Raw genomic sequence first — 14204 nt, 5'->3', positions numbered from 1 at the left:
CTGACATAAATAAAGGATTTGGGTGTCTGGAACCACAGGGACACGGAACCCCAGATGGTTTGGGTTGGAAGGGACCTCACAGCCCATCCAGTCCCACCCCCTGCCAGGGGCAGCGACAGCTCCCACTATCCCAGGTGGCTCCAGCCTGGCCTGGGACAGCTCCAGGGCCGGGGCAGCCACACCCTGCTGGGCAGGATCCCCCCAGCCCCTCCATACCTGCCTGTCGACCTCGGGCAGCAGCAGCAGCAGGCGCTGCTGGCACTCGGGGGGCAGCAGGGAGAAGGTGTGCTTGTTGATCAGCGCCCGCAGGTTCGTGTTCACCAGGATCGAGTCGGGCGTCTCCACGTCGATCTCGGCGCACTTGGCCCTCTTGAGCTGCCCTGCAACCAGCCAGGCCCCGTCACACCAACCCCTCTGGAGTCCCCCCTGCACATCCCACGGCAGGAACCCCTTCTGGGGCTGGGGAATCACGTCTGACTCTGCACGTGCAGCCAAAAGCAGAGTGTGGGAGGTCCTTCCCAGCCAGAACACTCCACACCTGAGGCACTGCAGCCTGGCTCAGTCACCCTCCTGTCACTCAAGAAGGGGTTCTCAGGAGTGTTCCTAGAACTCCTTTTATCCACATCAATTTTCTGTTTCAAGCCTCCAGTCAAGGTCAGTTTGATCCTCTGGATTTCTCCTTGGACTCTCCCACTTTGTTCATGGCAAAAAGTGTTCCAGGAAAACCCATCAGCTCTCTGTGCTCGTGTGGAACCCCCCCAGCAGACCCAGAGGAACCCCAGGGGGACCTTGCTGTCCCTCTGCTTTGCTGTGTGAGAGCCCCCAGGTCCAGCACTGCCCTTTGTGCCCCAGCTCTGGGGCTGTGCTGCTGGTTCAGGGGGGGATGACACAGGAAGCACTTCAGGGAATCATGGAATGTCCTGAGCTGGAAGGGACCCACAGGGGCCATCTAAGCTCAGATGTTTAATATCTCCTGTTCTGCTGATAATGCACTTCTGATCCAAGCCTCAAACCCTGTGGGGTGTGGCCAGTCAGACTGGGATGCACCCAAAGGAAGTGGAACCCAGCAGTGATACCCAGGGAAGGGCTGGAGCTGTGCCAGGGCAGGGGCAGGTGGGATCTCAGGACAAGGTTCCTCCCCACAGGTGGTGGGCACTGCCCAGGCTCCCCAGGGAATGGGCACGGCCCCAAGGCTGCCAGAGCTCAGGAAGGGTTTGGACAAGGCTCTGAGGGACAGGGGGGGATTGTTGGGGTGTCTGTGCAGGGCCAGGGGTTGGATGGATGGTCCTTGGGGGTCCCTTCCAGCTCAGGACATTCTGTGATCCTATAAGAAGGTCAACACCACCCTTGGTAAATGTAAAGAGAACCCCAAAGGTCAGGAGGGCTGAGAAAGCCCAGACCCCAGTGAGGGGCTGGGAGCCAAACCACAGCAGGGTCTGAAGGGTGAGGATCTGGAAGGGATTTCTTTTTCCCTGTTCATGTTAGCAGAGTGTGTAAGGACATTAAAAGGTCTGACAAATAGTGCAGGTCCTTTTGTGCTCTCAAACAGCTGCAAATTCCCAGGAAAAAGCCCTGATGAGGAGGACTGAGAGAGGCTGATTTGCACATGGAAGGTTGAATTATTCATCCTAATTATTTATCCCAATTCCCACAGCAGACTGGTAGCACCTCCCAGGGCTCCCCAGAAGTCCCCCCAGCAACAGAATTAACACAATTCTGCTCTTTCAGGCTTTTGTTCTGCCCTGGAGCAGCCAAAGCTCTGGGAGCAGGGCACTGGGGCTCTTACTTGCATGGAGCCTGTCAGATCTCTGGAATGGCTTCTTGCCCAGCCCTGGCAGGGAGTTCTCGAGCTTCACAGAGGGAGAGGAGCTGGAGGTGGAGTTCTGGGGGCTGCTGGACTGCCCCTCTGCCTGCTTCCCTTCCCAACCTGCAGGGAAAAGAGACCTTGGGACACAGGCACGGGCAGAGCAAGGCTCTGTTTGGATGGAACAGGTTCTCTGACACACAATCCCAGCCCTGGAGTCAGGGACAGGCACCTGCAGGACACAAACACCCCTCTGTTCTTGGAGCACTCCCTGCCCAACAGGCTGAATGCAGGACAGCCCTCTGGAACCAGGAGACTATCCCAAAACAAAGGGATGGACAGCCCTGCCATGTGTGGGTTGAGGCTATTTCCCTGGGAGTCCCCATTTATTTCCCACCTGGAATAGTGGGAATCCAACCCAGGAATGTCCTGTTAACACTGCAGAGTTAACAGAGTTCCTGTCAGAGTTCACCATCAGGAAAAAAACCTCTTCACACTTTATGTGTCCTTTCTAAACTTCACTTTTGTTCCCTCAGCCCAGCCCCGGGAATTCCTCTTCCCTCCCCTCTGCAGGACTCAGGAGACAGTTCCACGTCCTCCTCCCGAGTCACTGCTCAGCCAAACCAGACAGATCCCACCCCTGGGATTCTCCTCACACATCCCTCACACCCACCTTCCCCTCTGGGCAGCAGAATTCCTGCTGCTGCTGGGAAGAGCTTCCTCCCCAGCTCCTCCTGCCAAGGGAGAGGAATTAACCTGAGCTGCTCTTCCCTCTGCTCTCTTTAGTTTGGGTGAGCACCAGGCACTCCCCCCAGTCTGGACAGGTGCTGAAGTCCCAGATCTTGGAAGAGAAACTCCCCTGGAGTTGTGACACAGGATTGAGTCACAAACTAAATGAATTCTGGCTCTAATTAATGACTTGCACTAATCAGTTCCTTCCCCTGCTGTGCCAGCTCTGTTTCTCTCTTCCCCTCCTCTGCCTGGTTCCTTTCCCTCTCCTTCTCTCCCTCACTGTTCTGGCTCTGACTAAATCCCAGAAATTGTGGAATCAGTGCAGTGCTTTCCAGCAGAACATTGTTCCCTCCTCACCTGTACATTTAATTTACTCCTCCCCCCCCCACATCCCACTATCCCTGCTGGGAGCTGTCCCTGGGAACTGCCATAGGGACAGGAGGGGGAAAAGGGACTCCATGGGTGCTGATAAAAACCCCCCAGAGCCCCTCATGCCACAGGAACCTCCAAAGCTGTGCCAGGACTGGATTTACAGCCTGGCTGGGGGTGCTGAACTCCCACTGATCCCACCCAGAATCAGAGGAGGAAGTCAAGGAAAAGCCTGGAAGCAAGAAAGGATCCTGATCTGAGCCCAAGGAAAGCATTTAGGGCTGAAGGTACAGAGCAGGAAGGGCAACACTTGCTGGGAGTTTCTGGCCCTTGCACCAGTGGCACCTCCCAGAGCAGCTGGGGAACATCCCTCGGGAATGAATCCCACTCCTGCCCTGGGATGAATCCCACTCCTGCCCTGGAATGAATCCCACTCCTGCCCAGGAATGAATCCCACTCCTGCCCTGGAATGAATCCCACTCCTGCCCTGGAATGAATCCCACTCCTGCCCCAGGAATGAATCCCACTCCTGCCCCAGGAATGAATCCCACTCCTGCCCTGGAATGAATCCCACTCCTGCCCTGGAATGAATCCCACTCCTGCCCTGGAATGAATCCCACTCCTGCCCAGGAATGAATCCCACTCCTGCCCCAGGAATGAATCCCACTCCTGCCCAGGAATGAATCCCACTCCTGCCCAGGAATGAATCCCACTCCTGACCCAGGAATGAATCCCACTCCTGCCCTGGAATGAATCCCACTCCTGCCCTGGAATGAATCCCACTCCTGCCCTGGAATGAATCCCACTCCTGCCCTGGGAATGAATCCCACTCCTGCCCCAGGGGAGCTCCCAGGGGCACTCCCAGGCTGAGCTGCTCATGGCTCTGGGAAAGCCCTGAGCCTGCACAGGGAATTTCAGCTGAACACTCCCACAGTTACACCCAGAACATGCAGGAGAGACTGTTTTTCGTGCTAATACTGTTTTACTGCTGTTCCAGAGCCTTCCCTGGCTGCCTCTGCTCCGGGGATGGAGTGGGGACACTGGGAATTCCCCTGGCCTGGAGAGGGACTGGCACTGCTGGCCACGTTCCACATCCCAGGGAAGGAGTGTGGAGAGCCCAGCCCTGCTGGGAGAGCCAAGGCTGTGCCAGGGAATCCTCAGACACCAGAGCCAGGACAGGAGCACCAACCCTTCCTCCTGCAGCCAAACAGGGAAACCTTTTATTTCCTCTTACACCTGCTGGAAAAAATGGGCTTTCCTTCCCATTTCAGCTTTCTCATTTATCAGAAAGCTGAAGCAGAGACACTGGGAAATTCCCACCTCTGCTCTGGAGCCAGGCTGGGAGAGCTGGGGGGGCTCAGCTGGGGAAGGGAAGGATCCAGGGAGAGACCTTGGAGCCCCTTCCAGAGCCTAAAGGGGCTCCAGGAGAGCTGGAGAGGGACTGGGGACAAGGCCTGGAGGGACAGGACACAGGGAATGGCTTCCCACTGCCAGAGGGCAGGGAGAGATGGGAGATTGGGAAGGAATTGTTGGCTGTGAGGGTGAGGAGGCCCTGGCACAGGTTGCTCAGAGAAGCTGTGGCTGCCCCTGGATCCCTGGAAGTGTCCAAGGCCAGGTTGGACAGGGCTTGGAGCAACCTGGGCTGGTGGGAGGTGTCCCTGCCCATGGCAGGGGTGGCATGGGATGGGATTTTAGGTCCCTTCCCACCCAAGCCTGGGATCTGATGATTCTGTGACTCAGAACCAGGCTGACAGAGCCAGGACCCACCGTGGCAATCAGTTACCCTGGAAAGAATTCAGGGAAAACGGGCTGGAAGTGACTCCCAAGAATTCCAGATACCCTGGGAAATGCTGCTGCTGTTCAGGGAGCTCCTGCCCTGCTGGGTCAGCCAGAGCAGGGCAGGGACCTCCTTCACTCCTAACCCAGCACAAATGCTGGAAACCTGCTGGGATGTCTCAGGTGAGAGCCTGCTCCTTGGCACAGGACATGGAACCCACCCTGGGGAACGAGCAGCCACTTGGGAAAACATCAGTGCCAGGACAAACAGCCCTGATGTGCCCAGCCCTGGGCAGCAGCTGAGCACGGGGAGAGGCTTTAACCAGGCAGTGGCACAGTGGGATCCATCCAAGATCCATCCCTGCCCCAAATGCATCCCCACCGAAACCAAAGGCAGGGAAACAGGAGCTGGGCCATGGCAGGAGCAGAACAGCACAGCAAAGAGCAGTCTCCCTGCTGTCCCCTGGATAGCTCGTGGAGCAGAGGGGCTCTCCCATCCCCAGAGGGGCTCAACCATGCCCAGAGGGGCTCTCCCACCCCCAGAGGGGCTCTCCCACGCCCAGAGGGGCTCTCCCACGCCCAGAGGGGCTCTCCCACCCCCAGAAGGGCTCTCCCACCCCCTGAGGGGCTCTCCCACCCCCAGAGGGGCTCTCCCATCCCCAGAGGGGCTCTCCCACCCCCTGAGGGGCTCTCCCACCCCCAGAGGGGCTCTCCCACCCCCAGAGGGGCTCTCCCATCCCCAGAGGGGCTCCCCATCCCCAGAGGGGCTCTCCCAACCCCAGAGGGGCTCTCTCATCCCCAGAGGGGCTCTCCTACCCCCAGAGGGGCTCTCCATCCCCAGAGGGGCTCTCCCAACCCCAGAGGGGCTCTCTCATCCCCAGAGGGGCTCTCCATCCCCAGAGGGGCTCTCCCACCCCCAGAGGGGCTCTCCCACCCCCAGAGGGGCTCTCTCATCCCCAGAGGGGCTCTCCATCCCCAGAGGGGCTCTCTCATCCCCAGAGGGGCTCTCCCACCCCCAGAGGGGCTCTCCCACCCCCAGAGGGGCTCTCCCATGCCCAGAGGGGCTCTCCCAACCCCAGAGGGGCTCTCCCACCCCCAGAGGGCCTCCCCATGCCCAGAGGGGCTCTCCCACCCCCTGAGGGGCTCTCCCACCCCCTGAGGGGCTCTCCCAACCCCAGAGGGGCTCTCTCATCCCCAGAGGGGCTCTCCATCCCCAGAGGGGCTCTCCCACCCCCAGAGGGGCTCTCTCATCCCCAGAGGGGCTCTCCCACCCCCAGAGGGGCTCTCCCACCCCCAGAGGGGCTCTCCCACCCCCAGAGGGGCTCTCCCACCCCCAGAGGGGCTCTCCCATGCCCAGAGGGGCTCTCCCAACCCCAGAGGGGCTCTCCCACCCCCAGAGGGCCTCCCCATGCCCAGAGGGGCTCTCCCACCCCCAGAGGGGCTCTCCCACCCCCTGAGGGGCTCTCCCAACCCCAGAGGGGCTCTCTCATCCCCAGAGGGGCTCTCCATCCCCAGAGGGGCTCTCCCACCCCCAGAGGGGCTCTCCCATCCCCAGAGGGGCTCTCCCACCCCCTGAGGGGCTCTCCCAACCCCAGAGGGGCTCTCCCACCCCCAGAGGGGCTCCCCATGCCCAGAGGGGCTCTCCCACCCCCAGAGGGGCTCTCCCACCCCCAGAGGGGCTCTCCCAACCCCAGAGGGGCTCTCCCACCCCCAGAGGGGCTCTCTCATCCCCAGAGGGGCTCCCCATGCCCAGAGGGGCTCTCTCATCCCCAGAGGGGCTCTCCCAACCCCAGAGGGGCTCTCCCACCCCCAGAGGGGCTCTCCCATGCCCAGAGGGGCTCTCCCACCCCCAGAGGGGCTCTCCCATGCCCAGAGGGGCTCTCCCACCCCCAGAGGGGCTCTCCCACCCCCAGAGGGGCTCTCCCATGCCCAGAGGGGCTCTCTCATCCCCAGAGGGGCTCTCCTACCCCCACAGGGGCTCTCCCATGCCCAGAGGGGCTCTCTCACCCCCAGAGGGGCTCTCCCATGCCCAGAGGGGCTCCCCATCCCCAGAGGGGCTCTCCCACCCCCAGAGGGGCTCTCCCACCCCCAGAGGGGCTCTCCCATGCCCAGAGGGGCTCCCCATCCCCAGAGGGGCTCTCCCACCCCCTGAGGGGCTCTCCCACCCCCAGAGGGGCTCTCCCATCCCCAGAGGGGCTCTCGCATCCCCAGAGGGGCTCCCCATGCCCAGAGGGGCTCTCCCACCCCCAGAGGGGCTCTCCCACCCCCAGAGGGGCTCTCCCACCCCAGTGTCCCTGCACACACTGCCTTACCTGGGGCGGGATCCCCGCCTGCCTTGACAGCCTTGAGCAGGACGTGCTGGTTAGAGGACACGGGCATTCCCGCCCGGCATTGCTGCTGCTGCTGCTTCTGCTGCTGCTGCTTCAGGGCCTGGGGGCACAGGGGGGACAGGGGGGAGCTCAGCTGGGTCCTTACAAACCATCCAGGCACGGCACAAACTGCTGGATCCTCCTCCTGCTCCGGCAAAAGTTGAGCACAACTTCTGACCCAAGCAGCCCCTGGTGCTGTGTGTGCAGTGGGAGGCAGGGGACAGTGGGATCAAACATGGTAAGTGCACTGCCAAGAGGAGATTTCCCCCTTTGCACCTACAGCTAAAAGTTAATGGTCACAGAACATCCACAAATAACTTCAAAGTGAAAGTACCACCGTGTAATTTATTCCCTCTCCTGGGGAGAAGCAAGTGGCAGCTTCCTAAAAAACCTTCAACAGAGGCACTGCCCGTCAGGGGAAGGTTTTTTAATTAGCAAAGTAACAGAGATTCAAACACTAAAGGAAAGAAAATAAACCCCTTTTTGTTTCAGAACAGACTCTTCAAGCAGCAGCCAGGACAGAGCCCCAAAGGCCCCGTGGCTGAGCCAAGGAAGGAAGGAGGGATTTGGTTAAACTGCAAACCAAAGTGTCTGTTTGCAAAAGCTGAAATCCAAACCCAGCCAGCCCCCAGAGCAGAATGAATTACAGCAGATCAAGGATCCCCTGGAATTTCAGAATAGGAAGTAACAGGATGTGCAGTGGGACTGCTCGCTGGAGATCATCACTGTCCCAAACAATAACATTAACAATGAGGATAATGACAATAACAACACACTCAGAACCAGGGGAGGGGATAAAAACGTGCAGGAACCTGCAGGATCTGCCTCCCAGGGAAAGCAGAAGTGATTTCAGAGTTTAAAGACACCAACGAGGCAGTGACAGAAGGATCCAGACAATGAAGAGACACCTCAGACCCTGTTTTCCCATTTATTAAATAGTTCCTATTTAGCCACTTCCACCACAGGTTAGAAAAACATTCAGCCAAACCAAAACGTGGCAGGAGTGAACTGACCTCCTGTTACTGAGCTCAAAAGGTTTCTAAAAAAAAAAAAAAGGGATATAAAAAGGGAGACCTGCCAAAAACCCACAAACAAGCCCAAGAAAGCTTTCCCAAAGTGCCCCTTGAAGATGAGCCCCAGGGGACAGGGACCACTCCAGTGGCAGAGCAGAGTTCCAGGGTTAAAGGCTCTCCCTCAGAAATGCCCCTTCCCTCTTCCCTCTGGGAATGTTGGAATTACTGGGCACTGGAGAAGGGAGGGCTGAACCCCACCAGTGCTCCTGAGTCCCAGTGTGGGGCACAGGCAGGATGAGGGACAGGAAAACTCCCTTTAGTTCTCCTTTCACTCAGAGCACTGTGTTTGTCCAGCCCTGCTGCCTCCTTCCCTATATTTGCTCTTTTTGTCTGCAGTTTATAACTTGTCCTGCCCACTGTGGCAGTGGAAGATGTGACACAAAATGCCAGGAGGGGGGAACCAACATGAGCTTCAAGGTCCCTTCCAGCCCCAAACTCCTCCAGGATTCCAAGAGGAGCTGCTGAGCACGGGGAGGGAAAGAGGTTTGTACCAAACCCTGAGCCTGTTTCATGGAATCATCGAATCCCAGGGTGGTCTGGGTGGGAAGGCACCTTAAAGCTCATCCCATCCCACCCCTGCCACGGGCAGGGACACCTCCCACCAGCCCAGGTGGCTCCAGCCTGGCCCTGGACACTTCCAGGGATGGGGCAGCCACGGCTTTCCTTGGCAACCTGGGCCACTTCCACCACTCCCTGAACAACAGCCCCTAATTAGCTCATCCTGCCTCACTGCAGGTCCTTCCCCAAGGCCACAGGCACCTCTGGAATGCCATCCTGAGTGCTGCTTCTCAGCTGGAAAAGGTCAGGAGAAGGGGCAGGGCTGGGAGAGGCAAATCCTGTGGGGACACATCCCGACCCCATCTGCTGGGACGAGATCCCACAGTCCCTGCACTCCCACCCCTCTGCACTGCATCCATAACTCCTCACAGACACTGCCCTTCCTGAGGAGTAAATCCAACCCCCAGAAAGCATTTCCTTCCCAAGGACCATGGGAGAGAGAGCAGTGCAGCTGGGGAAACACCTGCAGATCCCACACTGGGGGACGAATCCACCCGGAATTTTTCATGGGGAGGCACAAACACAAAACAACCTCCCACCCCGTGCTGTGCTCACAGAGAACAGGATCCACAACAGCCAGTCCTGAGCATGGGGAAGAGTCAGAGCCCTCTGTCCCTCACAGCACCCAGCAGAGATGCAACACAAAGGCTGTGTGCCCTCCACACACACCATCCACAGAATTCCTGCTCTCCTTCCCCTCCACACACATCATCCACAGAATTCCTGCCCTCCTGCCCCTCCATACACACCATCCACAGAATTCCTGCCCTCCTGCCTCTCCATACACACACCCACAGAATTCCTGCTCTCCTTCCCTCCACACACACCATCCACAGAATTCCTGCCCTCCTTCCCCTCCACACACACCATCCACAGAATTCCTGCCCTCCTGCCCCTTCCCTCCATACACACCATCCACGGAATTCCTGCCCTCCTTTCCTCCACACACACCATCCACAGAATTCCTGCCCTCCTGCCCCTCCACACACACCATCCACAGAATTCCTGCCCTCCTTCCCTTCCATACACACATTTTCCACAGAATTCCTGCTCTCCCCTCCTCCTTCCACGTGGACACACAGCACCCCTGGAATTCCGTGGAAGGAAACCAGGGGAAGAAGTCAGTGCATTTAATTCTTCTCCCCAAAAAAACTGGAGTCACTAAAACCATTTCCTAAACTGGACTGTGGAAAGCTGCGGGCACTCAGCAGAGGGCTGGGGGAAAACAAATCCCATTTTATGGCCTTTCTATAAAACAATACTTAAAAAAGGTCTTGATGCTTATTCAGGGAAAAGCAAAGGAATGGAACAGCACAACACTTTGGTCTCCTTCAGGGGAGGGGGAAGTTTCAGCCCAACCCTGTTTATGGACACCGAGAATTCCCGGATTAATTCCCGGGTGAACTCCCTTCAGGTGCAGTTTCACCAGGAAACACCATTTCCCAGAGGAACAGGAGCACTGCAGGCATGTCCAGGAAGATCCCCCGGGCCACTCACCTGCTTGAGAGCCTTCTTGCTGTGCTTCTGGGAGGAGGAGAGCACCTTGCCCTGGATGGAGGGGGACGGGCAGCCGGGCTGCGGGGACGATGTCTGGGACAGGCGGGACGACACTGCCGGGGGGAGAGAGAGGGAGAAACGTGGATGGACACAATCCAACCCTTGTGCCTTCCCCTCACCACCTCAGAGCATCCCACGGGGCTCCTGGGCCTGTTTGCTGAAGGGTCCCTTCTGTGCCCTCCTCCCCACCAAGGCACATGTTCTCCCACAGCAGCTCCCGTGGCTCCAACCCCAGCTGACCCACCTCAGCTCCATCTCTGTGTCACCAACCCCACAAACAGCTGCACAGTGAGGAAAAGCTCCAGGCTCAGCCAGATCCAAATGGGAACCGCAGGCAGGCCGTGGCTGTGTCCCTCTGGAATGACCTGGGCTCGGAGCCCTCACTGACAGCAGCTCCCATCAGGGCAAGGACGAGTCCTGCACTGGGAACACCCAGAGTCCTGCACTGGGAACACCCAGAGACCTGCACAGGAGTGGGAACAACACCCAGAGTCCTGCACTGGGAACACCCAGAGTCCTGCACTGGGAACACCCAGAGTCCTGCACTGGGAACACTCAGAGTCCTGCACAGCACTGGGAACAACACCCAGAGTCCTGCACAGCACTGGGAACAACACCCAGAGTCCTGCAGAGCACTGGGGACACCCAGAGACCTGCACAGGAGTGGGAACATCCAGCTGAGACCTGCACAGCACTGGGATCATCCAGAGCTGCACAGCACTGAGGACATCCAGAGAGAGACTTGCACAGCACTAGGAACAACACCCAGAGACCTGCACAGCACTGGGAACAACACCCAGAGTCCTGCACAGCACTGGGAACAACACCCAGAGTCCTGCACAGCACTGGGAACAACACCCAGAGTCCTGCACAGCACTGGGAACACCCAGAGACCTGCACAGCAATGGGAACATCCAGCAGAGTCCTGCACAGCACTGGGGACACCCAGAGACCTGCACAGCACTGGGAACAACACCCAGAGACCTGCACAGCACTGGGAACACCCAGAGTCCTGCACAGCACTGGGAACAACACCCAGAGTCCTGCACAGCACTGGGAACATCCAGCAGAGTCCTGCACAGCACTGGGGACACCCAGAGTCCTGCACAGCACTGGGAACATCCAGAGAGAGACCTGCACAGCAGTGGGAACATCCAGCAGAGTCCTGCACAGCAGTGGGAACATCCAGCAGAGTCCTGCACAGCACTGGGAACACCCAGAGTCCTGCACAGCACTGGGAACAACACCCAGAGTCCTGCACAGCACTGGGAACACCCACAGGGTGCAGAGGAAGTGGAGCTTCACTGGCACTTGCTCCTTTTTAACAAGAAACACGGGAACATACAGGATATCCCAGGAAATGCAGGTGCATTCCCAGTGGGTGAGTGCAGACACATAAAGAAGTCTAGTCCAAGCCAGATGGAGTCCTGGAGTGAGGCTGGATCCAGCTCCAGGTGATTTAACCCTTACAGAGCCTTGTCAGAGCCAACAAACTGGGGATGGGGATCAAACACCAGCTGCTCGTGTGGCTCAAACCAACTGGTTTGGCAAGGACACCCCAAACCCCCAGCTCTGGGGACACCTCCCACCAGCCCAGGCTGCTCCAAGCCTCATCCAGCCCGGCCTGGAACACTTCCAGGGATGCAGGGGCAGCCACAGCTTCTCTGGGCAACCTGGGCCAGGGTTGAACCCTCCCAGGGAAGGATTTCTTCCCCATCTCCCATCTCTCCCTGCCCTCTGGCAGTGGGAAGCCATTCCCTGTCTCCTGTCCCTCCATCCCTTGTCCCCAGTCCCTCTCCAGCTCTCCTGGAGCCCCTTCAGGCCCTGGAGGAGGCTCTCAGGTCTCCCTGGATCCTTCTCTTAAAAAGAAAAGCCCTGAGTCAGCAAATTCCTGGTCTGTGAATGTCTCAGCCTGTGAATTTGTGGGATAAACAAACACTGAGAGATCAAAGAAACCAAGTGAGGAGTAAAACAGCGTTTGATGCTGGGTGACCCCTGCCATAATAAACACATTCCCATCTAAAGCAATTAAATTATCACTTCCTGAAGCAATTAGTTCTTGAACACACCAGAATAAAGCAGTGAAGGAGCCAAGAGATAATGGCCCAGCTCTTCACCAGCCACAGCCAGAGGGATCCCACTCAGCAACCAGGGAGAGGGGCAGCTCCCAAAAATAGGGCAGGGACAGCAAACACCAGAGAGCAACATTTCAGCAGAACACACAGAATTAGCAACAATGAACTATAAAATGTGAAACTCTCCCGTGTGGCTCGGATTCACTGAAGGGAGCAGGTTCTCAGGGGCACACACAGCAGAGAGGGGGCAAGCCCAGCCTCTGGAAGGGCAGGAAATACAGCAGCAACTGAAGGGTCTGGGTGAGGAAGGGGTCATCCAACAGTCTCTGAGGGGATTAAACACCCCCAGGTGATCCCTGCCCACGGTCAGGGGTGACACAGGGCACAGAGAGCAGAATCACCACTTCAAAGGCCAAAATAACCCAACCCTGGTGTCACACCAAGGGCTGCCAAGCACAGGCTGTGTCTGTGTGGGATATCTGTCTTCACTCTGGCTTTCTTACAAACTGAGAAGGATGTGGAGCTGAGATCCTACCTCCTGGTGCCTTTAAATGCTCAGTGTTTTGAGGGAGGCTGCAGGAATGCTGACAGGATGCACCCTGGAAAGCAGCACTGATGTGACAACACCCCAGGGGCTGCTCTGCCTGTTCCCCACAACCCCCAAAGCACTGGTCAGTCACTCCTCTCACACACAGGAACTGGGCAGGAGGAGGAGCAGTGGGATTTATTCACTAAGAACTGACTGAGGAAGATGAGTGGATAACAATTCCTTTAGGAACACTGCAGTACATTGCTGCAAACAGTAAAGACAGGAGGTATCCAGGGATCCTTGGACCTGACAGGAGGGGGGAGCTGGGGGGGTCGGGCTCTGCTCCCAGGGAACAAGGGACAGGAGGAGAGGGAACGGCCTCCAGCTGTGCCAGGGGCGGTTCAGGCTGGATATTGGGGACAATTCCTTCCTGGGAAGGGCTGTCCAGCCCTGGCACAGCTGCCCAGGGCAGTGCTGGAGCCCCATCCCTGGAGGTGTCATCCAAAGGCAGTGGTGGAAGGGATGGTTTGGGTGGGAAGGGACCTTAAATCCCATCCCATTCCACCCCCTGCCATGGGCAGGGACACCTCCCACCAGCCCAGGTTGCTCCAAGGCCCATCCAGCCTGGCCTTGGACACTTCCAGGGATCCAGGGGCACCCCAAGTTCCTGCTGCAGGGCTGGCTGTGTGACCCTGGGCTCGTCTGCTCCACCACACATCCACAACGAAAAGCTGCCCTTCGCTCAGCTGGGCTGCAAGTACAGTTGAGCTGAACTAAAAATACAACCCCCCCTCCAACTGTGAGCAGTCTTAAGCTTAAAATAACCCAATTTGAAACAGCTAATGGGATCCAGATGTATCACATGGAAAACTTGGAGTGAAGTCATTAAAACACGCTTTGAGGAGCACAGAAATGTCTCTGGTTAATCACAGACTGCTTTGGGTTGGAAGGGACTTTAAAGATCATCCAGTCCCACCCCCTGCCACGGGCAGGGACCCTTCCCACTTCAACCAGTCTGGGATTCAACGATTCTATGGGTTTAAGGACCAACAAGGCACCGTGGAAGCAGAAATGGAGGCGGATCCATGGAAAAGCAGCACGAATCCAGCAGCCTGAACAGGTTCACCCCATCCCACAGCCCAGCAGCCTGAACAGGTTCACCCCATCCCACAGCCTGAACAGGTTCACCCCAGCCCACAGCCCAGCCCTTGGGCTCTACAACAGCCACTCCAAACCAGCACTGCCAGCAAACAAACCCACGGGCCCACGTGGAGCTGCCCCAGTGGGTTTGCCCGCCCTGGTCACTCACTGCATTCCCAGGAATGCCTGGATTTGAAGCAGCACAGCACACACACACACAGA

The 14204-nt window shown here is 57.9% G+C and overlaps 2 protein-coding genes across 21 annotated transcripts in view; one reads left to right on the top strand and one right to left on the bottom strand.

Moving 5' to 3' along the window:
* The window catches only part of ASXL2 (ASXL transcriptional regulator 2), a 70231-nt gene that overhangs the window by 14569 nt on the left and 41458 nt on the right, over window positions 1-14204 (bottom strand). For all 18 annotated transcript variants that reach the window (XM_051773798.1, XM_051773797.1, XM_051773802.1 and 15 more), the window contains 4 exons: window positions 10179-10291; window positions 6994-7111; window positions 1787-1927; window positions 217-380 (listed from right to left, as the gene is read on the bottom strand). In XM_051773798.1, the coding sequence (XP_051629758.1) occupies window positions 217-380; window positions 1787-1927; window positions 6994-7111; window positions 10179-10291 (536 nt within the window). The remainder of the gene's footprint in view (window positions 1-216; window positions 381-1786; window positions 1928-6993; window positions 7112-10178; window positions 10292-14204) is intronic.
* The window catches only part of LOC127463867 (uncharacterized), a 48001-nt gene that overhangs the window by 22294 nt on the left and 11503 nt on the right, over window positions 1-14204 (top strand). The gene's annotated exons all lie outside the window — the stretch shown is intronic.

This window comes from Manacus candei, unplaced genomic scaffold (genome assembly GCF_025592945.1).
Source record: "Manacus candei isolate 608988 ecotype Guabito, Panama unplaced genomic scaffold, ASM2559294v1 h1tg000177l, whole genome shotgun sequence".
Lineage (NCBI taxonomy): Eukaryota > Metazoa > Chordata > Aves > Passeriformes > Pipridae > Manacus > Manacus candei.
Note: the sequence above shows the minus strand (reverse complement) of the source record. Positions and strands in the feature narration are given on the sequence as shown.